Below are 27,996 nucleotides of genomic sequence, written 5' to 3' on the forward strand. Positions count from 1 at the left end.
AGGTCTGCCACAGAAGAAGCTGAAGAAGGAGAAATTAGAGGGGGTGGTAAAAGGATGGCAGCTGGGAGAAGAGCCAGGTATGCCATTTGAGGAGATGAGGATAGACTGGAGGGGCAACAGGAGGTAAGCAATCCAAAGGGTCCCAGTTCTTACTAATTTATTTTTCTACCTCCTCTCCTTATTTATTCTCCTCTTTTTTTCCTCTGTACTTTGCACACTCGTACACTTTTATCCTCAGTTATACTCTTTAGCAAACAGGTTGCATATAATAGTTGCTCGGGATCAGTATCCTCTTGAGCTTTCAGATAGTGACTTGCTTATTGACACATCCACTTGTGTTTTGTCCCACACCACGGCCATCCTCCCTTCACATCTAGGTTTGGCCATACTTCTACACAATAGTGTATCACCTTGATCTTACCTAGCCCTTTCATGGCTTCTATTGAATCTCATTCCTCTGAAAATTCACCCAGGAGACTACTAGGGGGTAGTTCCTTACCTGCTTCCCCCTCCCCTTGATCTTAAAGGAACCTGTCTTCTTACAATTACATCCTCCCGTTTTCAGGCCAAAAAATAATCCCAAAGGTGCCTCTACCCAAACGGAAATAAACTGACAGGCAACCTAAGTCTTACGGCGGGGATGGCGGTGCCCGGGAAACAGGGCTGGGATGGCCGTGCCCGGGAAGCAGGGCGGGGATGGCGGTGCCCGGGAGCAGGGCAGGGATGGCGGTGCCCGGGAAACAGGGCAGGGATGGCGGTGCCCGGGAGCAGGGCAGGGATGGCGGTGCCCGGGAAACAGGGCTGGGATGGCCGTGCCCGGGAAGCAGGGCGGGGATGGCGGTGCCCGGGAAGCAGGGCGGGGATGGAGGTGCCCGGGAAGCAGGGCGGGGATGGAGGTGCCCGGGAAGCAGGGCTGGGATGGCCGTGCCCGGGAAACAGGGCTGGGATGGCGGTGCCCGGGAAGCAGGGCGGGGATGGCGGTGCCCGGGAGCAGGGCAGGGATGGCGGTGCCCGGGAAACAGGGCTGGGATGGCCGTGCCCGGGAAGCAGGGCGGGGATGGAGGTGCCCGGGAAGCAGGGCGGGGATGGCGGTGCCCGGGAGCAGGGCAGGGATGGCGGTGCCCGGGAAACAGGGCGGGGATGGCCGTGCCCGGGAAGCAGGGCGGGGATGGCGGTGCCCGGGAGCAGGGCGGGGATGGCGGTGCCCGGGAGCAGGGAGGGGATGGCCGTGCCCGGGAAGCAGGGCGGGGATGGCCGTGCCCGGGAAGCAGGGCGGGGATGGCCGTGCCCGGGAAGCAGGGCGGGGATGGCGGTGCCCGGGAAGCAGGGCGGGGATGGCGGTGCCCGGGAAACAGGGCGGGGATGGCGGTGCCCGGGAAACAGGGCGGGGATGGCGGTGCCCGGGAAACAGGGCTGGGATGGCGGTGCCCGGGAAGCAGGGCGGGGATGGCGGTGCCCGGGAAACAGGGCGGGGATGGCGGTGCCCGGGAAACAGGGCTGGGATGGCGGTGCCCGGGAAGCAGGGCGGGGATGGCCGTGCCCGGGAGCAGGGCGGGGATGGCGGTGCCCGGGAAGCAGGGCGGGGATGGCGGTGCCCGGGAAGCAGGGCGGGGATGGCTGGCTGCAGCGGCGCCCGCTCCGTAGGGGATGCAGCGGAGCGATCGTCGCGGTGACAGGATGGTTTGCGGGAAAGATGAAGCAGGGAAGCAGGACAACAGGGACAGAAAGCCCGGGGGCGTGGGGGCGGAGCGGATCCTGCAGCAAGGCGCCGCTCCCGCCGAGCAACTCAAGCAAAGCGTCCCCCGCGGCATCGCAGTTTCTGCTTTTCTCTGCTAAGGTACTCCCACAGCCCGACTTGGCGGGCATCCGGGCTGTTCACTCGCAATCTAGTCCTGGAGGCTGTGTCTGCCCTGAGTGGCTGCCACGAGAACTCTTCCCGGGGACAGCTGTAAGAATATAATTTATGCTGAGGCATAAGTGACAATCAGATTGGTCGCTCTCACACTGGAACAGGCTCCCTAGGGAACGGTCACAGCACCAAGGCTGATGGATTTCAAGACAATGTGCCCAGGCACATGGTGGAATCCTTGGGCTGCCCTGTGCAGGGCCAGGAGTTGGAGTTGATGGTCCTTGTGGTTTTCTTCCAGCTCAGGATATTGAGTGATTCTATGATGCCTAGTGCTCTGGATAAGCTCCACCAGCTTAGCCAGGTGCAGTTTGAGCTCTCATTCATGAGAGGCATAACACAGAATATCAGGTAGAAGAGCAGAAACTGTCATCTCATGAGGTTAAAAAAAAAAAAAAAAAAAATCCTAGAGTTGTAACACAAATTCTGGGGCTTCAGCAGCCTGGGAGTGCCTAGATGACACTGCAGTCTGTCACTCTTTGTATTGAGATGTATGTTTTTAGAGGCCAGAGAGCTTTTGAGAGATTAATACAGCTGCAGACAATTTCACATACAGAGGTTTGGGACTTCCCTTCACGTATTCAGTAAAACACAGCAAATGGAAACCTAAAACATTTACCAGCAGAGATTCATAGATCTCGAAGGAGAATTGATCATAGCCCTCTACAAGCATGACCTTCTGTTAACACAGGCCATAGGATTTCACCTGCTGTGGCAGAGAGAATTATTCTTTCTTTCTTTCTCCCTAACTGAACACTATCAAGCCCAGTAACTTGCTGGTGGTTGAACTATAGCTTATCATTAATAAGACATCCAGTCTTGGTGTAGACCTTCCACTGTGAATTTACCACCACCTTTGCCAAGATTACAAAGTGCTTAAACACCTTGACTGAATTAATTCTTTTCCATTTGAATTTATTTGAACTAACCTTCTTGCTATCCAATTTTATTATGCCTTAGAGCACTAGACTGAATACTCCTCAGTATGATTTCCCTGGTTAAGACTGTTAAACAAACTATTACACACCAGACACCAGGGACCAAAGTGGGCAGTTTCAGTGTAAAAATCTGCTGTATCAACAGTCTGAGGTAGTTCAAAGGTGAAGGTAGTTCAATTTATCCTCCATGGCAAGATAAATTGAGCTGGGACTGCCACACAGAGATACCCTGTCCCACTTGCACCACCCCTGGTGTTCCTGAGCTCACAGAGTAAATCAGTTCAGTGAGTTCAGCCATAAGAAATCTAGTACTATAAAAGTGATGGATAAGGATTTTGTTGGCTTGCTGCCTGAACTCTGTAGGCATGGGCCTTACCAGTGCTGGGACAGGGAAAGGCAGCTCTGATAGACGGGGTTAGGCTGTGAAGAATTTGCAGTTTTGGGGAACCATGGCAGGTTTGCGCCATCTGTGCAGAATGGTCATAAAAACATAAAGTAGCCAGTAGGTCAAAGCTGATATCAGGATCTGAAAATACAGTCATGAACTTGACATAAAAAAAAACCAACCCAACTCAAACCTCCTTGTTTCAACAGTGATTCCTGAATTGATCTTCAGTGCTGGTCAGGGAATTCAGCACCATGTGTGGACTTCTGGTAACAGAAGAATATGAAAGGAGTGGCAATTTATAAATAGAATTTGAAAACCAAGATGGATTATCAATCCCAAAATGTATCTCTCAGGCACTATATCCTGAATAACTACCACAAAGAACTGCTCTTTCTGAAGTGAACAAATGCAAGACAGATTAATGAACTGACCTGAATAAAGACAATCCATTTTTCATATTCTTTTAAAATATTATCTTTTTTTCCCTTTCTAAATAAGCAACTGGAATGTTAAATCAGTTAAGTGCAACAATTTGATAAAAACTATGCAAATCTTTAAATATATAAAGGCACCATCTATAACATTGACAGTCTAGATAAAGGGTTTAGTTTTAGTGGAAAATCAAAGTTCCCAGTGTGGAATGTAAATGCAAACATTTGTTTTATTTATTTTTTTGTATTTTGTTCTCTGACAGTTACAAATTGCATAGGTAATTTATTGTAGTTTTCTCTTGTCACAAACACAGTCCTCCCTTCATGAAAAGGCTTGCTAATATCATAGGAGGCTGGATACAAATGCAGAACTTGAGGGACAGTGGGAAGAATAAACACAGAGGAATGACACAGATTAAAATAAAACAAATAGCAGGCAGCAGTTCAAATTAGAAAATGCTGGGGTATTAAAAAGAAATTTATCATGTGTGCCACAAAAACGCATGCACTACACAGCATTCCTCTGCTTCCTTTCTAACTTGGGGGTCACTGTCCACCTTTTTTTCTCTTTGAAAGGGAACTAGCTATTAATGATGTATCAAGCTCAAACCCTTGCCTATCAAGAAATAAAAGAGCAAAAAAGGATGGAGGTAAAGACACTCCTTCAATTTCCTTCTCTAAAGAAAACTTCCCCTTCCCTTTCCCCTTCCTTTTCCCCCCTTCACCTTCCCCTCCCATCTGCTGTACCAGCACAACAGAGTCTACAGTGATGTTGAACAAGGCAAAAACATAAAAATGATGCAGTAAATAAGCTTTTGCTGTTTGTTTTAATGAAAATAATTCCACAGACCTGGTTTAAACTGCAGCTGTATCAACAGGGCTGAAGGGATGGCAGGAAACTTCATGTGCTGCAGAAAAAAGTAGGACATAACTACTCCCAGGGGAGCCATTCAGACAAATGGTTTGCTGTACCCATTCTGCCTGGGGAGAACAAATTCTAGGATGGATTCAGCTCAATGACATTTCATGGTAGTTAGGACCTTGCTTAGTGCCAAAGTGTTGTGTGGTGGGGTTTTATTTCCCTGAGTTAATGTACATAAATGGTCTTTTAATACTAGAGTGTCTAATCAAATCTTGACCTTGCAGAATTTGAATGAGGATAAAAAGAAATTATACAGACAATGTGGAAATCTGAAGAGTCACCTAAAGGCCCAAGACAAGGTGCTATGAAAATTACTGTGAATTAGATAAATGCTCAATCAATTTATTACTGGAAACACTTATGTGCCTTCCCAAACAACAAAGTAAAGGCAGGCTAGAAATCCTACCCTCTGAAGTCCACTCCTGTATAAAACAGCACAAAACTCACCTTTACAGAGTCTTCTGTAAACTAAAAATATGGAGCCCAGAGCACTTCACATGTCTGTAATCAAGCAAATACCATATGTGCTTCTGATGAATGAGAAGCTGGATGTATTTCTTGATATTTGGGTGCTAGAAATAATTTAAAAGGTCAAATTTAAAAATACAGTCCCATCATATCCTCTGCAGATTTTTTTTTCAAGAAACTAGTGCTTCTTGAAAACCTCCTCTCCCTAACTTTGGGTATATTTTGTTTTGAACTTTCTCCTATAAAGAGCCATACAAAACTCAGTGTACTGAGATCTAAACCACTTCATTGGATTTTTCTAGAGCATTACAGGGTCGTTATTACTAAGAAACACAGAACCATTAAGGCTGGAAAGACTTCTAAGACCATCACATCCAACAATTAACCCACCACTGGAAGGTTCACTATGGAAACACCTCCCCAGGTGCCACATCTAAACAATTTTTGAACATTTCCCAAGACAGTGTTTCTACCATTGTCCCAGGGCAGCCTGTTCCAGTGCCTGACAACCTTTTTGGTGAAGATTTTTTTTCCCCTAATATGCAGATTAAACCTTCCCTGTCTCAGCTTCATTTCTTTAAGGCTGACTCTCTGCTTCTAAGACAAGACTAGGATTCAACACACGTTTTCATCAGTCTGCCAGAAAGCTGAACATCAGAATGGTGGCTTGATAAACTATCAGTCTTAATCTCCTACAATTTTGAAAGTCAGTAATGTAGACAGATGGTGGCAAAACAATCCAAATTCCATGGGAAACTCAGAACTGAAACTATTTCACATCATTGTTAAGTTACATCAGAAGACAGAAGCATTAAAACAGCTTAATATGCACAAAGCATTTGCTCAGTCTAAAAACAGCTCAAAGATTATAGCTGGTAACTCCACGGACCAAAAAAGTCTCCAGGCAGATGTTGCAACATTCTACAGCAACAGGAACATGATCCAGCAAAGCTTTCAGGTGGCTAAATTTATTTGATTAGAAAGAGATACTATCCCTGGGTGGTTGTAGCTCATTTTAAGCTGGTGTCAGAGGTGGGAAGGGCCCAGTCTTGTAGTGCCCAGCTCTCCACATCCTCCTGGATGAAGGACAGGTCTGTTCTCCAGCAGCAGCTCAGAGTAGCCTTCAGACTGCCTCTAAAATGGAGAAAATGTTAAAATGTCTCAAAACTGGCATGAAAAGAGTGCTTTAGACAGCTGCCTCTATCGGAAGGGCAGGACCCATCCCTTTGTGATCAAGAAAGGTTTCAGCTCAGTACTGGGTCAGTGGTTGGACTTGATGATTTTAGAGGTCTTTTATTACTTCAGTGCCTCAGTGATGGGGATTCTGGAGCACACGCATCTCTGGAGCTCCCAAGTCTGTTCCTCCCCTCCCAGACTGCACGCTGGGCTCTCATGGAAGGAAACAACTTCTGCAGCTGAGCACCTGCTGAAGCAGCACCACCATCATCATCAGGAGCAGGAGCGTCAGGGAACCTGAGCAAGGAACAGCTCTCCTCATACGTCATCAGGGGATTTCCAGCAAATCCTACTGATTGCCCTCAAAGCCCTGCACTGAGACACACACTGCATTTATTTTCAGCACTACCCTCACTCTTTGCTCTACCAAACTCCTTGATTTAATTATTCTTTTCTTTTGCCTTTCCTCCCTCCCCAGCCTGCTGCCTCCCCTGCCAAAGCCTCGTCTTGCCTTCAGTCCCTGATCCAATTTGTTCCCAAAGCTCACCTGAGCACCCCCCCTGGGTGCCAAGCTGGCAATTCCTGCGACACTTCAATATCCCACTTGATTGCCTCAATTAGCTCCCACTGTACACTTGGGTGTAGCACTAATGTGGCATCTGTGCAGCTCAGGGAATGTCTGCTCCACTATGGAGCTTTTCCATCACTTCTAGGAGAGAAGGATTACTGCGCCTTTAACTGTGTCACTGCCTTAGCTGGAGGGATCATCCTCTGCCTCCTTGGCTTACCTAAAGACCTCAAGCTTCTCTGCAGATGTTGAAACTTCGGAAAAATAGTTTCTCTGTGAGAAAGGTGAAATCACAAACCATCAAGGCTGGAAAAAGAGTAATTTATTGGAAAGCTTGAAGCGCGAATCACAGAACTGCACAAGGATGTTATAACTGCTGTGCCTTGATTGAACTTTGTGTAATTCCAGCCAAGTGCAGCTCTTTGCCCTGGTTGAGCTGTCTGTAAAGCTGAGGACCTCTTCAGGCTGCAGAGCAGGACTGAAAAATCCTCATCAGGCTCAGACTGGTCAAGCTGTTTGCAATAAAATGTAGACAAGGATAATCTTGAAGGGGATAGGTCTAGACTTTATAATGGATATTTTCCATTTGAACCCATGAAAGTTCTGCCCAGAGACTGAAGGACAATAGGAAGGGCACACTCAGAAGACAGAAGTACAGACAATATGAGTTGTTTTAAATATAGTAGTAGCAATAAAGTGTTTTAAAAAGTAGTGTATTCAGTAGAGGAGATGAGAAGTGAGTACTAATATTTTCTATCAAAGGTGATGGTTTTGCCCCTGGTTGTAAGGTGATAAAACAGCATTTTTCAATAAGACACCATGTTGGGTTCAGAATTTTTTTTTTTTTTTAATATAAAATTCAGGCTCCTAATATCCCTTATTCTGAGGATTGGTAGAGGAGAAATTTTCTAGCTTAATTTTATTTGACAGACATCAAAGCTAAGGAGAACATTTTCAGTGCTGGAAGGGATATGTTATCACTTTTCATCCATCTGAGCTTCCTCACAGTATTAACTGCTGAAGCTGCCGGCTGGCTTCAACTACATCTGGTGGACTGGAGAGGTCACAAAGAGATTTTATGAATGTATGTTTCATGGAAATTAATTTTTAATCAAGAAAGGAGACCATATTAATTTCTTTGCTGATTAGAACAGCTGCAGTGTGAGAGCAACAATCATTAAAAAGAGAAGATGTACCAGAAATCTTTATAATCCTCCTAGCTTCAGGAAGCAAAAAAACAAAACTAAAACAAGAAATACTATCACCATTTGAAAATCTGTCTGAGTAACCACCCTGTAGCAGACCAGTCTCTTCCATTCTTCGAATTTCCAATGTTCAAAGAACCAGTTGTTCCAATGCAGTGATTTTAATCCATCTCGTTAAATATTTGTCTGCCAATGAATATCTGCCACTCATTTATCCCACTAGATTATTTGACAATTAAAAGACTAGATATCAAGATGAATGGGCACCAGATTTCTAAACCACCCTCAGCCCACAATAAAATTTTTCCAAAGCATTTCAGCCCTTCACAGAAAGCCCTTAGAAGGCAGTGACATCATGGAGGCAGAACTGGACTTACTCTGGAAGCTCAGCTATCCTTCCAAAATATGGAGATATTCCCCAAGGGCTGGGAAGGATGGAGCTCTGTGGTCTCTGTTTCCTTCCATAGTACTGCCCAGCAGGTACTTGCATTCCTCAACATGTAGGGAACTTTTTTCACTCACAGCAGAGTTTCTAGGGCCTCTAAGCAGTGCACAGGAATTGATTTATCTTCATTTAAGTGTTAACAAGGCAGATCTTCCTTTGAACTGGAAGTACTTTAACTACATTGATCACTTCTCTCAATTAAACTTCTTTCATCCAATTTCTTCATTCAGGAGAGCCCTGTATTTGTCACTGTGTTTCACGTTAATTTGTATGATTTCATCGCCACAATTTCACAGTGTAACACAGAGGCAAGAATGAGCTGTGGGACAATAGAAAGAAAAATCTGTCCTAAAGTGAGCTTGCTACTAGAGACAATCTCCCGTGGAAACTCATTATGAAAAAGATCTCAAATAGGTATCCTGAGCCACAGCACAGTTGTTCTCTTCCTCATCTTTTATGAAGAAACAAAATAGAAGCCGTTTTTCTAAGGGACCTGTGCTGAGCCAGTAAATCATTCCCCACAGAAGCAGTGTGTCATTTTTCATGTCTCTTGGACCGTGTGATCTGCAGGCAGTAATTCCCTTTGGATTTGGGTCTTTTTTTACATACTGAGAGACCACAGTACGTGATTAAAGTGGAATCCCAAATGAGCTCTACTACATTCAGGGGAAAACTATTTCTTCCAGAGCAGCCTCTCATGTCCTGCTGTGTCACTCTGTGTCTTTTCCTGTGGCAGGTATAATTTCCATATACTATAGTTAATTTCAGCTAATCAAACAGTTCCACCAGTTGAAAACATTGTGGTGAAAACAAACCTTAACAAAATATACATGTAAAATATATGTCTGTAGATTTTGACTTCTTTTGGGAAAGGGAGAAAAATCTCAAAACAGTTCTGTTTGTCAGCAGTGCCAGGGTTTGCATTCATAGTACATCCGTCTGTGGAAATTTGATTAAAGTGATTAAAATCACTGTGTGTTGAGTTTTATGAGTCTGTCCAAATCACCTGAGAGGCAGTTGACTCACTGGAGTGCAGGCTTGTCTTGACTACTATGGACTAAAAGTGGTTTTACAAAGCTCTTTCTGTTCATAAATGCTGTCTATAGCAATCTTTCATGGTACAATGTGAGCTCACACACAGTGAATAGTTAACAGCCAATGGGTTAAAAATAGTGGCTATGGAAGTTTCCAAGAGGGATTTTTTTCTCTTTTTCTCACTTGACTTTTCAGAAGATTATTTAAACAGTCAGAGACAGGAGGGATTATATCCTAGAGGTAATTAATGTCAATCAGTCGTCAAAACTAGCTGCTTTTATGATCTCTAATGAATGAGGAGTCCAACAGCTTGGGGGATTATGCTTCAGAGAGAAGTTCTGGCCATGTCCTTGCTCTGGTCCCTGGAGTATGGTGGAATTTTCACTCAGTACAGAGATTTCTGAAGGAAATCACAGCCCATGGGAAGTAGCAGTACTCAGGGAAATGATGTGAGCCTGGAGCCCAGGAAGGACACAGGCTTTGGCTCTCCTGGAAAATTTTCATCAGTAGCTGACAACTGTTGTAACATGGTTGTTGAAAGTCTGCGTGGTCTGATTCTCGACTTGTTTCATATTTCTTCAGATCAAACCCATCTGTTGCTATCATGCTGGCATGGTAGCGTGGAGGAAGGTTTTAGAAAGGCCTTGGGAATGGTAAACTGAGGAAAAGGATGCATTCATGTATGCCCCATTGTTTTAAAAAGGCTTTGGGAATGGTAAACTGAGGTAAAAGATACATTTATGTATGCTCCACTGTTTCGGGAAAGTCCCGCTTCAGCATTCCTCTGTAAACCCCCTTCTCCCCACCCCTGAGCAGTTCCCATTGGACCTGGCCCCTGGGGTGGTTCTGATGTGCCTTACCTAAACACTGTCTCTATTGTTTAGACCTTATCTCTTAATTTTGCTGTATAAAACTGTATCTGGGCAATAGCCCAGGGCCTTTGGTCACTGCAATGCTTCAGGCAATACAATCTCTCTGGACAAGCATACCCTTGGTCTCTCTTGGTCTCTTTATCTCGAATCCTAGCGGCGACTGAGGCAGCGCCGCAGCTCGGATCGTGCTAACCCAGACGCTGCCTGGTGAGCCCAGGGCAGCGGGACCGCGGAAAACCCCGGCCCCTGGAGGGGACAGCTAGCCGGAGGGTCCCGGGGGGCCGGGGAGGGACGGGGGACAGCGGCGAGTAACCCCCGAGAGCAAAGTGGCGGTCAAAAGAGAAGCAACACCCATCAGATTAAGGCTGCCACAAACTGAGAGGATCACCTGCACTCAGAGCCCTGATTTAAGTGCTGATAGTGTTTAAACCCAGCAAAACAGACATAATGTTGTGTTCAACCTGAGGCACAAACTTTAAGGTCAAAGAGAGTGACTGAGAGATCTGTCGAAGTGATCTGGCTCAGTGCGTGGTGTCAGCACCACAGACACTCAGATTCTGCTTAAAAGCTGTTTTAAGCATATGGGTTCCTCCTTTTTCTTTTCCTATAATCTCAGCATTTAAATAAAGGAAATTTTTATCCCACTTCCAGCACAGTTACATGTTTCTTTTGTGTACAATTCATTAAATGTTCTTTAATTATCATCACACATAACTGAAAAATATTATCAAAGCAATCAAAGTACAGACAAAGGGATTTAGAACAGTTACAGCTGTGTTCAGCTCTTCATATGAAGCTCACAACAGCTTCACCACGCAGCATGTATCAGGCTCAGGTGCTGGCCACAGAAGTCAGTACTCACCCAGGGCAGATATGGGGGAAAAAAAGGTAAAGAAAGAAAATAAAACCAAAACTCCAAAACCTAAAGCTGGAATATTCAAAACTAGTTTAGGGGAAGAAGGAGATAGAATATTCCATGGGATTCTTGCTACCCAGACAAAACCATCAGCCTTCCTGAGTTAGTAACCCGAGTTCCTCCTTTTCTACCATCTCATTCCAAAGTGAAGTGAAGGCAACAGCAGGAAAAAAACGCAGCCTTAACAAATACGGAAGCATAATTGATCTGGTTCATAATCACTGCTCCACATGGACTGGCAGTGCTTTAAAAACAAGATGTATTTAATCATAGTGTCCCACTGACATCAGTTCAAAGGCAGCTTCAGCTGTTCGCATCTTCAAGAGAAAACTTGCTTGCCCAGACTTCAATTAATCCCCACACTGTCCAATTTCTCAACATTTTCATAATCTTTGCACAAAATCCTGTCACATCCACTTATTCTTCTTTGTTTGAGCTCACAGGTCTTCAGCCAGAAAAGAAACATGAAAACTCTTACCCACACTAGTTCTTCCCTGCACTGCAAGCCAGTGGTGTAGCTGCTTATTAACTTTTGCGTAATCAGTGCTAAAGATAAACCCTAGGGTTCACTCTCCTCAGTTGTAGTCCATTACAGAGATAGCCTGTCTTCTGGCTTAAGCAAATTAAATTCTTCCCTATTTTGCCTAAAAATTAATTATAATAAAACATTTCTTCAGCATATCCTTCAGATTTTCTTAAAACTGTAAGATTTGCTTTTTTTAAACAGGAAAAACTTCAGTCTCCTAATATACTCTTGTGTTTTGCAAAAATCACAGACTTCCTAATTCCCATCTGACATTAAGTCATTTAAGTAATTTTGTTTAAAATTCTATACTTTAGAAGTAGACCAAGCCTCTGAAAAGCCTATTAAATACTCACTTATGCTTGAGTAGTTTTCAGTATGGAATTTTCTGTATTATATATGAAATATCAATTTTTAAAGTAGCCTTGGCAGTCATCAAAAGCAGATATGAAAATGGAACTGTCTTGCTGAACAAATCTGATCTCTTTGCAAATAATTTCTTTCTCTTCTTAAGGTACATTTTCTTCTTCTAAAAAAATTGGCTTTTTTTGGTAGTGTTTTTCTTTCAAGTAACAAAAGTCAACAAAAGAGTGAGATTAAGTTGGTAAGAATATATGAATATTTTTCTGTTTATTCTCTCAGCTTCCAGTAACTTTTAGATTTAGGAAGTCCATGAATTGTGGGTAATACTATATTTAACTGACCTTGATGAATGTTTCTTCTGTGCATTTACCTAATTGCTATTTAGCATCCACAAACACTATGATAAAGAGTTCCATAGTTCAATTATGCACTGTGTAAAAAGCTCTTTTATTTGTTTCCAACCTTTGTCTTGTTAATTTCCTTTTGATACCATCTGTTCACTAAGAAAAGTACAGTAATTTCTTCGTTACTGCTTTTTTTTTCCTTACAACTCAGGATTTTCAGAGTAGCTTATGATAGAGGAACCCTCTTGAGAACACCTGGTCCAACTCTTGTGCTCAAATAGAGCCATTTGGAGCAGATGGCCAGCTGGGTTTTGTGCACATACGCTGATGGATATTGCAGCACTTCTCTGGGCAGCCTGTCCCCAAATTTGACCACCTTCACACCTCTTGTCATGTTGCTGGGCACTGTGTAGAACAGTCTGACCCCTTCTCTTCATTCCTTTCTACTGGCTGTTTATACATGCAGATAAGATATCCCTGTGCCTTCTCTTCTCTAGGCTGAGCAGCTGCAGCTCTCTCAGCCTCTCCTTATAGGGAAGTCCCTTTCTCAGCAAGTTTTTATTTTTCTTGTTCTACCCAGAACTGAACATGGCACTGCAGATTTTAAAGAACTTTTTCATATTGCTCTTCATTCATCTCCTTCCTAGACTAAAGCTTCCAGGCCCAGCTATTGGTCCTAAGTTAGGAGGCATTTTCTTCCCTTGCTTATGTTTTTTATTCATCTTCTTATTCTCTAGGCCCAATCCATTTTGAAATCCATTTTGGAATTGGACACCAATTTTTCTTTCCTTACATTCAGTGTGTGGATGCACAAGCAGACATGCAGCAGCTTGAGGATGTTCTCTATACATTCTCTAATTCTAACAAATCCTAATGTTCAATTGCTCTGTAACTGGTACTGAGAATGAAAAGATTTTTCCTTAAAATATTATGGGTATTAGAGCTGTGAAATCTCTGAATAAGCATTTCAACAGTTGGACCTGCATAATGCCAGTTTTTCCTTATGGTGATAGTGGTGGGCAGACTTTCAAAGCTTACGGAGTGCCTATAAGAAAGATGGGGGCAGACTTTTTATTCGACCTCTAGCAAATGGAAAAGGGATAGTGCTTTTAAGCTAAAAGAAGGTAAATTTAGACTCGATATTAGGAAGAAACTTTTTACAGTGAAGAGTGGTGAGGCCCTGGCACAGGTCAGCCAGAGCAGCTGTGGCTGCCCCATCCCTGGGAGTGTCTCAGGCCAGGTTGAATGGGGGGTCTGAGCAACCTGATCTGATGGAAGGTGTTCCTGCCTAAGGCAGGGGGTGTGGAACTGGATGGTTTGTAAAAATCCATTTAAACCCACATTATTCTATCATTCCATCATTTTGTAACAAATAAATCTTGGATAACAGTTTTTGCAATCCAGCACATGCCTTCATGATGAAGAGTCAGTCACAAGAAGGCATTACTGCCCCCTTAACAATAACATTTTTCAGGCTTAACTTTTGGATGTCTCTTTCCAGTGCTTGTGTAATCCTAAAGTCTCTGAATATATTATCTGTTTTGTTGTCCACCAGAAGTCATTCAGTGCAGTGTAGAAATCTGACTAAAAAGATTTTACTGTGTGCTTACATAGTTTGGTTTAAAACCAATCACTGACAGTTCTTCTCACTGTGAATTAGAAAACAAAACATTAATTTCTGTTTTCTGATATTTTCAGGATGATCAAAATGAAAATGTGCACGTACACATTTTCTTTGCAGGCTTTTATGCAGCTATCCAGTGTTCCTTCTGATTTTACAATTAATTTAATTATCAGGATCTAGCTATGCTATTTACAAGTGCCTTGTCTTTTGGGCTTAGATTGTTAGTTTCTTCCATAACTATTTATATTATAGGAACACTCATTGATTCCAGACCTTTGGCAATAATCACTATGCAAATGTAATGATATGATCCTTGCTCAGAAGAGCTTGCAGATTTAAAAGGTCAAGAGAAGACAACACAGGTGGATGCAACTGATGAAATAAGAACCACTTGGATACTTGATACTTGATGCCAGATATATAGGATTTAAAGGACACTGGCAAAACTCTATACGTGAAATGGAAGACAGCTGGCATGATAGCCTGATAGCTGTGGAGGACTGGAGTGAAGTCTGTCCTTTCTTGTGCCAGCAGCAATTCACTGTAATTATTTCAAATTCAAGTAAACCTAATTTCTTCAATTATTCAAATAAATATTAGTAAGGAAAAAAATCCTCCCTCTTATCCTCAGTCATGCTGGATTTTATAGAATTAAAATATGAAGGGAATAACCAATAAAATCCTCAAGAGACATTTGAAAACTGCAGTATGAGTAGAAATTCATGTTTAATTTCACATAATTCCTGCAAATCTCTACCTTAGAAAAGTTAGTGATTTATGCCTTGTCTGGCATCTTTCCACTACCAGGAACTGAACATATTTGCTATTTTAAGCTTCAAAAAACACCTGAAAGCAGGTAAATAAGAGAGAGCAGGGAAGGTCTGTCTGAAGCCTAGCTATCATGGCAACTTGCATTCAATAAGAAGATTCAGAGCCCAAGTTGGGTATATGAGAACAGCTTCTTGATTTTCTGGGACCATGTAATTATCTTTTCTGTGATTTAAGCTTGATGTGCCCAGTTGTGTGAAGTACACTTGACTCTGCTCCAGCTTCTGAGAAGCTGGCATTTCTAGAACGTGGTGCTTTCTGCTTTCTGCAACATCATCCATTAATAAATTTAGGGAAAAGCAGTGTGTCTTCTTGGGACACCACCATCTCCTATGATTCTGGGGGAAGACTGCTCTCACAGAATCTCACAGAATGCTTTGCGTTGGAAGGAATCTTAAAGACCATGTTTTTTCAACCCCCTGCCATGGGTAGGGATATTTTTCACTAACCCATGTTTCTTCAAGCCCCATCCATGGGCATTTGAGTATGAGAAAATTATCACAGTGCTTAGTGATGGGGCTTGTACTCCTTATACTTTATTGTATTTGAACGTCTCAATTTCTGGTGAAGATAGGCCCATGGAAAGATCTTTCAGGCTCATAGAAAAAAAAGTAACAAGCTGGATGAAAATGTGATAGGATTAATCCTTTCCCTGAACATTCCTGTACCTATGACTCCTCTTGGAAAGCACGTGCATGACTAGAGAGTCAAACAAATTAAAGCCTGGATGCACACTTAATCCACAACTCACAGTGAATTCCACTGCTCAGAGTCTGCGTGCCCATGGCTATGACCTCCTTTAAAGATGGAGATGGCTCAGTGCCTTGAACCTCTCTGCTGACAACTAGGAGGACCTGACTCTTAAAATTGTTAGGAATACCCTCCGTTTGGTTCTTTCAAGGAACATGCCAGTACTGGAAAGCAGAATTGTCATGTGTATTTTGGCTTCATACAAATCCCTGCATCGAATTCCCAGCATGGTCCACATAAATCTATTCAGCATTGTCAGTGGAATTTAGTAATTTCAGGATCAGCCCTTACTAAAGCAGGCATATGGGCCTTGATCCAATTTGGCTAAAATGAAGAACACAGTGCCATTTGCAATGGCCTGAGGTAGCCAAGACTGCCATTGCAGGGTGACAAAGACAACATGGAAAACATGGTTATATCCATGCTCCCATACAGCAATACCTAGAGTCCAGGAAGGATAGTGGTTAAATTGAGGACCTACCTTTGAATAAATTTTCTTTAGAAATCATAATCCGTGATCCAAATGAAAAGCGAAGGGTGGTGATCCTTACCTTCTAGTCTGACAAGACATATGGGAAGATGAGATTATTGAGCAGTTATCCATGGGTAGTAAAGAATTGAACAGGGTCCTGTAGATACTGGAACATGCAGGATCATAACATGCATGCAGCTGGCAGCTTTAATCTAGTATAATTAAAATAGGGGTAATTGCCCCAAATCTGTGTCAATATGGTAGTGACTGCAGTGGCCCCAGATTCCTCCTCAATGCTTCTGCATTTCAGTATTTTGTGCAGCTGAATTCAAGCATTCAGTGACTATGACTTCAGAGAGAGTCTAATTCAAGACTGACACTGCAATCACAAAACTCAGGACAGCTGGTAACCTCACCACCATAGCTGTGCCTGCCTTTGCCCCAGGGCTGAAAAATGGCAATGGCTACAACAGAACTCATTATGAGCAACAAAACCAGCAACCTTTATGACTGAACAGAAGGCTCAACACTAAAACTATTGAGGAACATTTGTAGGTACATGACCAGGGACATAAACATGGACAATCAAATAATGAAATAGTGAAAAAGCATATGCTAAGCAAGCCTTTTGTATACACACATAATAGAGATGTAGGACTGAGCTGTAGGCATCCTGATTTATGCAGATTTCCAAGTTTGAAATGAGTTGTTCTTGCTCATTTATACACCTGAAACTAAACAAGAAAACAATTCTTTGGACTCATAATTCTCAGTTGTTCTTGTACAGCCCCATTTGCACTCCATGTGGTGATAAATTATAAAAAAATCATACAGCTTTTAGCTATTCTTCTGGCTTTATCTCTTCACTGAATGCAATAATTTATCTGTTACAACATATAAAATCAGGGTCAGGTACACACTAAGCTGGACAACATGGATGCAGGAAACATGGACACTGATAAAAGGCCTGACAATGTGTCTTGTAGCTATTGCTTGCTTAAGCTGAAAACCTGATGTATTTCACTTTAGTTTTACTTGTGTATGTACAGAACTGTAGGATTAATTAATGAAAGCACAGAAACATATTAATTTTCCCTATTTTTTCTAGAACTTTCTAATACAGAAGGGTGGAGAGAACTGCCAGAACACTGAGAGGATCAGGAGTTCCAGCAAATTTCTTCAGGCACCTTTGAGCTTTAAGGTATGGAACAAACAAAAGCCAATGAACCAAGTCTGAGCACAAAGTGTGATCAAAACACACTGCTATTTGGCAAGTTATAATGGCATTTCCCAGATCCATCTCAAATTAAATCCCCAAACTGTGGTACTTTTTGTGTGAACAAGTTAAAAATGGGTTCTGCACCACTGAGTTTACAGAGCTGGGAGGGAAATGGAAGTTCAAGAAGCAAAAAATCTTCAAGGCCAATGGACAACATGCCATGGTTGTAGCACAGAGCCTCTCAGTTTGGGTTTCAAAAGTAGCATTTGTCAAGTTAAAAGGAGAACAGGAGCTGAGACCTGTCATCTCCTCATTTGGAGTAAGATGCCACAGAGCACCTTGTTACTGGCATGCTGCAACTTGGAAAAGATAAATGCAATACTGCCTAATATCCTTGAACATGTACCACCTACAGGTTTTGGTAAATTTTGTAGATTAACCATGCAAAACATCTCTGAACTATATAACCACATTATTTCCCATATTCAGGATTTCAACAAGTACAGGTCTTACAGGTCTCCACAGTCAGGTCTCTGCCATGTAGTTAGCTTTCCCAAGGTTTGCAGCTGTACTCTCCCTTGGAAAAGCAGACCCTGACCAGAGACCTCAGCTGAATCATTCCTTTAAAGAAAGAGCTTCCTGCCATGCCAGTGAAGTCCTCATCCCTGAGGCTGGTGAATGACTCAGACAACCATCACTGAACCAACATCTCCCCTTCACTGTCCTGGGGTCAGAAAACAGCATCTGAGACTGTCACTGCAGGATCAGGGAAGTTACCTACGTAAGAATAGCTCCCAGCAGGGACAGACAAAGAGAAAAATTCCAAGTTTAAGGTGAAGTGGAAGCTGCATACTTCAGGGAGTAAACACTGCTACTAGACCAGCTGTGCTTTCATCAGAAATCTCTCACTTGTATGTCACTTAGTGAAAATACAGCATTAGAAAAATGATGGGACAGCTGAAAGCACTGAGTGAGTATAACTGGTATCACTAGATAAGGGCAAAAAAACCCAATCCAGTATTTATTAGAAAACAAAAAAAGCTGGACAAGATGCTACACCATTAGGTAGGCAAGATGCACAGCCATCTCTCTGTACATGCACCTGGACATGGGACTTAGGTTACGCCACCTAAAGTTCAAAGGGAAGAAATTTGTGGCTGTTTTGTTAAAAGTAGAGATTCTACCTAAATACTTTGTATCTTCTCAGCTAGAAAACTGTTCATATATATCTGTGCAAGAAAATAAACTTACCTAAAAGGAAAAAACCTTTTTTTTTTGTAATGTGAGTTTTTCACTCTGTAATAAGTGAGAGATGTTAAATTAGATTTGAGAGAGAAAACACTTTGATGCCCAGTGAAAGAAGACACACCAAAAAAAGGACTGTGGCAAATTACCTTCCCACTTAATAAATGAGGTAGAGACAAAGTAGTTTGTTTTCCACTTTGAGATGTGTATCTGTATGATTCACCTGTTAGATAATCCAGTTAATATCTAAACACAGAGCAAGAGAAATAAAATGGAATTATCTGACTGTCACTGTAGGACACAGGCTGGACCAAAGTGAATTGCCTGACCATGGAAGAAAGGATTCCAGAGCTACCCAGACTGCCCACACTGGTTCAGCCACACCTCCTCATCTTTTCCTACATTGCAGGTTATGAACACTGACCCTTGTAAACTGCCATCTTGTGATCCCTCACCACGGATCAAGAGGATAATCTTCTGTCACGGAAAGGAATTCCAAATGCTTAAGTTTTGCACAGTTTCTAATTGCAGAGATGTTTTATTTGTAATTTAAGTACCTCCCTGGGGTATAGCTTAATTCCCTTTGGAAAGGACTGTCCCACATGCAGCTGAAGTGATTAATGCCTGTATGTAGATGAGCTATGAATTCTTCCCCAAGCAGTGCCCTCCCTGTTTCAGGTTTGAACCCAGGCAGGTCAACCACTTCACAATACTCAGGAAGCAACAGGAGTTGGGCATTTTATCCTCCAAAATGAAATTTCTTTCCCCCTTGAAGGGTCCAGTCTAAATGACAGAAGGACAGGCAGGCACCAATATCACACTAGAGTAGACTCACTATTACAAAGACTCATCGCATCAGCTGAAGCGGTTACAAAAATCTATTTTAACACAATCCACCTGCAATCTGTTTTCAATGACTCCCTTAAGACTCCTTAAATGTAGGAGCTTCAGATAATTCATCATAACCACAGTATTTTACCATCTGCTGATGATACCAGGTCTTGTGAGTAAAAGCTCTCCCGACTACAAAGGCAGGCCATTTAGACTACCTCTCTTTCTGCTATCCCCACTCTGCAAGGGGGTATTATAATACCCATTCACTGTTCTTTCCTCCCTTTTCCAAAATCATTATTCCTGTAAAGCCTTGCAAAAGCACTTTTTATTTTAAACTGCACACAACAACAACACCAGGGGCCTGTCTGTAAGAACAGGGATGTTTCTTGCCAAAAGTAGAGGTCTTTTGTATAAAACACAGAGTACATTCACATCTTTCTCATTCCACTACCCTGCCTACCCCAGAAATCCTACTTTGGCAATAATTGCTTCTTCACCCCCAAAAGAAAAGCCTACTCTGGGGCACTTTCTACTCCTGATGCACTGGCAGTTGAAAACAACCAAGGACAGTCTACATTAGGGAAGGAAAAATCAAATTATTTAATTTGCTTCTCTCACCCTCGATCCGATCCCAAAGAACCATTACAGAATCTGTAAGACGAAAGATCAGTATGAGACCAAGATGAATGCTGAAAGGCAAACAAAGCACCTACAAAGCAGTTTTATTGTACTTTTTATCTTAAGTTATATGAAATACAACTGCTGGTCAAAATAAGTCCGTGGCAAAATTACTGACTGCTTTATTTCTTTTGTTCTGTAACGCTTCCTGGAGAGACTTAAAAGGGTGACTTTTGACAAATTACTCTGTGACACTGTCTTGGTTTGGAAAGACAAGTGTCTACTAAGGAAGGCAGAAGCCTCCTCTGAAATGGAAAAAAAAATGCAGACCCCCTCTGTCTGAATTGTTATAAATTTGAAATTAAGGGGGACTCTCAGGCAAAAATACAGGAGCAGGAATAACAATTCTTCCTTCGTGAAGAAAACAACAAAAAAAACCCCAACAATTATAACAAAGATACATTAAACAAAAGATAAACAATAAAACAAAACAACACTGACAGAGTCAGAATACCACTTGACACCCTGTTGGACGTGTTGGCAGCAGTCCAATTGGAATTGTGGCTGCAGTCCTCCTGGATGTCAGGTGTGGGTCTGTTGGAGCAGTGATCCTGTAGAAAAGAGTGTAGTTTTCCTCCGAAAATGCAGTGGAAGAGGCAGCTGTTCCTCTGGGAATCCAACGCAGAAAAAGCTGTGCTGGTGAGCCAGAAATTCAAGATTATATCCAGGTAGGAATGCTTGGCTTCTCCCTCTGGGCGGAGCATCTCACAATAGGATGCTGCAACTTTTATCAGTTATGCAGTGGCACTCAATAGGCCATTAACAGCAGATGTCTCCCAGGGGCAGGGGGGAGGGAGGATTGTTTTGTGGAAGAGATAAGGAAGAACTGCCCAATTATGAGAAGATAAACTGCCACACCTCTAACAGATGGCAACTGAATACATCTTGCCTTGCAACCTAGGACAGACACCCCTGGTACAGCCTGGTTTCCTACCATATGCTGCTCCATGCTCCAGTACACATGACAGAGCTCACTGTCTCACCCCACGCAGAGCTGAGTGGCTGTGTTTACCACCCCGTTTATGCACTCACACTAGTAGAAGTGCAGGGTAAAACTCCTGTCTGACATTCACATGGGTACTATCGCCTGACTGGGGTTCTACCTTTGTGAAATATACAAGGATTTCACCTTATAGAACTGTACTCCTCAAGACAGAATTTTATGTAGTTATTCAAGGGATTCAGAATTTATTAGAGACAACAGACACATAATACACTCATGGTATTATACAGTGATATCAAGCCATGATAGATAACCTATTATACATATTAACACCAGTAAGTCAAAGATTTTACCGGACTATTTGGTAACATACCAAAAAAGGAAAATCTTTCATTTAAAACAAAGTAACTTATTTACCCTCGGCAACCCAGCTTGTTTGGTTTTCTTCTTTTCACCTGTCTATTTTACTTCACATAAATTATGCCACATGAAGGGCTAAGAGCCATTATATTTTACAAAACAAAGTCAGAACTTTTATAAGACTATTAAAAAAATAAACTTATTGATGTTTTTCAATTTTCAACAATACTTGGTATTTAGAAGATAACGCCTAAAGTATAAATCTACTTGTATCAAGTATGTTGTAGCAGCCTCAGTGTTGTCCTGTTTGTCATTCTATAAAAGTTCCTATGAGCTAGGAACAGAATAAGCGTATCAGCGTAAAAAAAGCCACTAGCTGGATGAAAGACATATCCAGTTGGTCAGTACTCACTGTTTTACAAAATTCTTTGGAAAATACACTGAAAATATATGCAGTCGCTTCACATGCAGAAACATAGCTGAACACACTGGCTGGATTATTTCCCACTGATTCAGGCAAGCTTTTCTGCTTCTGTGCCTGATATTCTCTGTAGGTGAACTACAGTGAAATCTGGCTCTTCCTAAGCCTTACCTACTGTAATGACATTCCACTTGGGTTCACATGCTAACATTTATAACTTAAGACTACAGTTGTAATAGGCTATTGCATAGTCCAGCCTATGAAACAGGTTAATTCTAAAACACAAGACATAATGAACAACCATGCATTTATAAAGGTCAATATTTAACAGTTTATAAACATCTCTGCAAAGTAAAATGTATTGTAGGATTGAGTTAATGATGTCTTTTGGGTTTTAATAAGGAGACAACCTTGGCCTGTCTGGTCAGCTGGTACACAGCAGGTCATGCCCATATGCTTCATAATTAGACTTGAGCAGGAATAACAGGAAGTTTTCTTCAAAAGAAATAGATGAAAAATCCTACAAAATGTACAGGTGAAAGGGCTGAGGTCAGAGACAAGAACTCAAGACAAATGAAGTGTGGCTGCTTCATAAAGATCAGAAGTTGTCTGAGCACGTAGGATGCACATTTGAAACATATTAAAAGAGAAAGACTTTTTTTTTGCATTCTCTCTGAACATCTGAGAAATCCAGGCTCTCAGAATTATACTCGGAAGATGCCACAAAGCACTGTACATAGAACAAGTTAATGCGAAACACAGACAGTAGAGGAGTATATAAGCCTGACAGAAAAAAAAAAACCAAACAAATCACAAGAAAATAATCATTACTACTTCTCCAAAGAAGAGCGAGCTAAAGATAAGAGGGGCTAAAGATACTGTGGCTCTTCTGTGGCACTGTGTATTCCTAGACAACATGAGCACCAAGAAACTAGGGTAGTGGAGTTCTTAAATCACACATACAGGGGAAAAAAGGGACAAAAGCACAAAGCAAAATTGACTCAAAAATACCAGTCAGATTCACATTCAAATCAGTCCCTCTTATCTTTATAACTGGGAATAATTTTTCCTGACTTAAAATGTTATTTAAAAAATACGGGACTATTAGAGCACCCTTTGAAGAGAGCCACACATTCATGAAGAGCTAATTACATTACTGATCATACAAACCAGATTCATTATGAACTCTACATGTGGCACAAAAGTAATTTAATGTGTAGCATTATTCCAGCATCAAGTAAACTGAGAAGTGAAAATCCTTGCAAAAAGACAGTAGTTACAAACATCATCACCTCTAGTGTGCCATGTCTCAGCAAGTAAGATCAAAAAGACAAAACAGAACACCTCAAGACTGCAACAACAAAGGTTTTTATTAGAGTGAAGAATATATAATCACTGTACAGAAAATATCTGAAGTGTGAAATACTGAATTGCTCACTGTGCATTCCCGTTGCTGAGCCTGTTAGTGATCTGCCTACAGCTGGGGTAACTTATCAGCACTTAAAAACACTTTTATAAGCAGGCAGGAAATGATTGTCCGTTCTAAACGATAACATTGCCTAAGGCAGAAAATAAAGGATCATATGAATTATATTAAAAACTTACTCAAGGAACAAAGTGGTTAGGGAGGGATGAGAGGGGATTACCCTAGTTTTGTGAGGGGTTTTTCTGCACCAAGAAACTGTAGCCTTCCTGCTTTAGCTTTGTATCTACTTCTATTTTTAAATAAAAAATATATTAACACAAACAAGAATTCACCATTAAATCCAACCTCTTCCAATTTTCTCTGGCTTGAGAGGACGTTGCTTATGTCAACCTTTGAGGCTCCCAAGGATGGTACAAACAATCATCTTCCTTTAAAAAATGGTTGGTTTTGAACCTTTAATGAACAGAGATTCAAAAACCTTATCTACTTTCTGAGTTCTCAGTTCTTCACACTATTAAATCTGCAGCTTTTGCTTTCCAAACTGTTTGGTGAAGTCTACAAGGGCTTGAGAAAGCCTCTGTTTTGAGCATTTGCTTGTTTCCACCAAGAGCAGGCAAAAAACTTATTTTCTCCAATACTGAAAGAAAAGAAAAAAAAACACAACAGCACAGAGGTTACTCAATCTGCTTTACTCTCAAAGAACAAATGCTATGCACAAATTGAATTCTGTCTTGAAAAACATGGTGAAATGTGTAAGGGTAGATAATTCTCACAACCTTTTAAGGGAAAAAGCAGAAGCCAAATCTATGTGCCCCTTGACCAATTATTTTATCCAATATACACACAGTCCTGGTGGTAGACATTCCCTATCTTATTTTGACATTCAATAGGAAGAAAAACAGAAGCCCTATGCTGAGGTGCCTGCATCCCCTGACGCAGAAGCACTGGGATTACAGCCTGGAGATATTCTAAATCCATGCAACCTCAACAGCTGAAACTGAGTTTGCTCCTAAACAGGTATCAGCCAACCATTAAAAAAGACCCCAAAACTTTACAATTACAGTTTAGTTGAGACACCCTGTATCCCACAAGCTTTTTTAATCACTGCTGACTATTTTAGCCCTGAATACAACTGACTTGATTTGTAAATTTAAAAGGGAAATAAAATGTGCAACTAGATACTTCAACTGTAGATTGTTTCCTTCCTCTGCAGAAATAAATAATGCTGCTAAAATGAAGTGACTCTCCAGGGAGAATGGCTATCTAGTCTTCATTAGAATCAACTAAAATTAGTATGCACCTTTTCCTCCTCTTGAGAACTATTGTAACAACACCATTATCTTATTCTGAATACTAAATTTATTTACTTTTGAGACAACTTTTTTTTTATAACCATTAAGGAGACAGGCAGTGCATGAAAAGGTCTGTAAAATATCTGATAAAATAACAGATTAAAGAAACATTAGAAAAAAAAAAGTTTCATAATACAGCTGTAAACTGAACGCAATTTAGTATTTTGTTATACAAGAACAATACTGAGCTGATTCCAAAACATCCAGAGTACTTTATCCAAGAGCTTTACTTAATGCAGAGTGACATATACAACACTGAAATACCATGGTTACTGTAATAACTAGCCTTGTTAAAAAGCTCTTAAGTGCTGCAGTAGACTGCACATGTTCTTCACAGGCCTACTTTGAAGGCATTAAAAGAATAAATATCTACTGATAAACAAAAAACTTGTTGAACAGCATTTGAAATTAAATATTGTGTGGCATTAGGCCAAATCTGCTGTTTTCACTTGTGTCGTAACACCTGTGTAGCGTTGGGGTTTTTTCCAGACAACTTACAATACTATGAAAAACAAGGCCATTGGCAATTCAATGCAGAATTATAGATGAATGAATTGAAAGCTTCAATTGGCCATTGAGCAAGGTGACCCCTTTACAGCAAATTCACGACCCATTAATTGTTCATATGTTTAATGATTTGCAGACTCCACGAAGACTACAGCAACAAATGCTTAAGACTGCCTCAGACAAAAAGGAAAGATAATGATTTTGACTGATGAAGTAATAAATGTCGCTAAGAAGCATCCCATTTCACCCATAATACAGAAATAGACATTAATTACACTTAATTTTCATTGGGTTTCTTTGAAGTATTAAAAAAAAAATTACATTAATAAAGCACAGATTCTTAAGACTTGTCAACTGCTGATTAATCTTTGTTCTTTTTGCATCCTCCTCACACTTGCAATCCACTATTTTTGCAGGAGAAAGCCTGCAAGCCTGTATTTTTTAGAGTATGAATAAAGGCAATAACTGGAACTCCAAAACTAGCATCACATAAAGTCATGAGATGCCTTTAGCACTTACAAATCAAGACATGTGTTTTTCATTCTAGGCACTGGATGCCCAAAGCAGAAAGGAAAGCTAAAAGCACATATGTTGCACACTCTGCAACAGTGCACAAAGATTGCACAGAGCCTCAGGAAAATACCTCTGTAATGAAATTCAGCACAGGTCAGCTGGAGAGGTAAAAACCACAAAGTAAGATAACTGTATCAGGCCTACATTAGTGGCTGTCACATCTGCTTACTTGGTATCCAAAGTGTAACAAATTAGTGGGCTTGCATATTAACTGCCAAAAATATGAATGGAAGATGCAATCAGTGCCTACTGGAATGTGTAAGCTTTTTGCTTAGAACACCATTCCTGAGAGCCAGAATCACAGAACAGTTTGGTTGGAAGGGACCTTAAAGATAACTAATCCAAGCCCTTCTGCCATAGGCTGGGACACCCTCCACTAAATCAGGTTGCTCAGAGCCCCATCCCACAGAAATCTGGAATAACATTCCTGGGTACTTTTAAATATTCTGAACAAATCTGTCCTGTGATTTTAAAAGCAGGGTTAAGAACTGAAGAACTATCAAGAAAAACAAGCCTGAATGGAAAAAGAAAAGGTTACCCGAATCAAACCTGTAATACACTTTCACAAATACAGTAATAATTATCTGGGAGAGTGTGGCAGGCACCTAAGGCAAATGAAGTAAAAAGACATGTCTTAAAAAAAACCAGTGACTGTCAGTATTTAATGAAAAGAAAGGCCTACACACATACTGGACAAACTTAAAACTTCAAACTTGAATATTTCTAATAGCTTTTTTTTTTTTTTTTTTTTTTTTTTTAATTTGAACCCTAAGGCCAATGCCAGGCATTTTTCACTTTTCTTATGAAATTACCATCCTACAGCCAAAGTTCAAAGTAATCCATAGTGAATGACAGCAAATTTTACATAATTTCCATATAGTTACACTTCCTTTTTTCAAGTCTCATAAAACATCAGCTTTATTAAATATATATGTAGGTGGAAATGAAATTATTTCTTCTCATCCTGCACTACAGTGCAATTCTTCAAAATAAAACTACATTTGAAGTAAAGAAGAGATACTTTTTAGCAAAATGGATAGCCATAGCAATACTTCTCCTCAGTTCATATCGGAATTTGACTAGCCTTTTGAAGAAAGAATTGATTAAAAACCAGGATAATGACTGGCTTTTCAGAGCTGTTTAACTTTTCCCCTTCATTCCATTTCTTGTCATGGTCTAATACTTAAGGCGAACAGTGTAATATCTTAAATCCCCTATAAACACAAACTAAATGTCAGATGGTTTTAAGGAAAAAAATTAATTGGAAATTCAAAGCAGAAATGCTTTTGTAAATACAATTTTATTTAACATGGGAATCGAGTATTTTATTGTCTCAGTGTGTATTGTACCATTACAGTACAGAGTATAAGATGTTGGGTTAAACACTTAATTCTTCAAAGAGGGTATATTGTAATAACAAAAGTAACATAGGCAATAATTTATTGTCAACCCAGATCATCAGCAAGAAGACTGCTGTAAGCTCTTCCTGAAGCCTTCTCTTCTATAGTCTGAAAAATCCTAGCTCTCTCAGACTGTCTCCCTAGTAGAGGTGCTCCAGTCCTCTGATAACTTTTGAAGCCCTCTGGACCTTCCCCAGCAGGACCCTGTCCTTCCCATGCTGGGAGCCCAGGGCTGGATGCAGTGCTCCAGGTGGGTCTCAGCAGAGCAGAGCAGAGGGGCAGAATCCCCTCCCTCCTCTGCTGCCCACGGGGCTCTGGATGCAGCCCAGGACACGTTTGGCTCTCTGGGCTGTGAGTGCCATGGCCGGGCCATGTGCAGCCTCTCACCCACAGCACCCCCAAGTCCTTCTGGGCAGGGCTGCTCTGGGTCTGTTCATTCCCCAGCCTGGATGGGCATCAGAAGTTGCCTTGTCCCAGATGCCAGACCTTACATGATTGCTAAGATGCTTAAAAAAATTTTATAGGACCTCTACAAGCTTGCTCTCCAGTCCTAGGACCTCTACAACATTGTTCTCCAGTCCTTATAACTAAAACAGATTCATCTTGTAGTAAAATGAACTAAAACTTACCACTTGCAACCTCTCACCTTAGCTACCACAGAGACCAGCAACTGAGAAGAAAATACCTCACCTGTGCAAACTTGTGTATCTGCTCCACAACAGCTGCAAAGAGGGCATGAACACTCTCATCAATTAGACTCTGCATATAATGGACAGCTTCTTCATCAGACAGGTCCAAACGAAACTTGTCCTGCACCTGGAATGGGAGTGGTAATGGCTAAAATCAGTTCAATGATTAAAGACA

General features: G+C 41.4%; 1 protein-coding gene and 1 long non-coding RNA gene across 5 annotated transcripts in view; one reads left to right on the forward strand and one right to left on the reverse strand.

Annotated features, from left to right (window-relative positions):
• Nucleotides 1-27,865, forward strand: LOC110475064 (uncharacterized). The gene is made up of 3 exons (XR_002466204.4): nucleotides 1-123; nucleotides 17,283-17,375; nucleotides 27,784-27,865. It is a non-coding gene; the product is annotated as an uncharacterized LOC110475064 (long non-coding RNA).
• Nucleotides 23,227-27,996, reverse strand: part of PIK3C3 (phosphatidylinositol 3-kinase catalytic subunit type 3) — a 64,722-nt gene continuing 59,952 nt past the window's right edge. For all 4 annotated transcript variants that reach the window (XM_021538922.4, XM_077790059.2, XM_085567451.1 and 1 more), the window contains 2 exons: nucleotides 27,823-27,948; nucleotides 23,227-23,937 (listed from right to left, as the gene is read on the reverse strand). In XM_021538922.4, the coding sequence (XP_021394597.2) occupies nucleotides 23,923-23,937; nucleotides 27,823-27,948 (141 nt within the window). In that variant the 3' untranslated portion in view covers nucleotides 23,227-23,922. The remainder of the gene's footprint in view (nucleotides 23,938-27,822; nucleotides 27,949-27,996) is intronic.

This window comes from Lonchura striata, chromosome Z, assembly GCF_050655825.1.
Source record: "Lonchura striata isolate lonStrDom1 chromosome Z, ASM5065582v1, whole genome shotgun sequence".
Classification (NCBI taxonomy): Eukaryota; Metazoa; Chordata; class Aves; order Passeriformes; family Estrildidae; genus Lonchura; species Lonchura striata.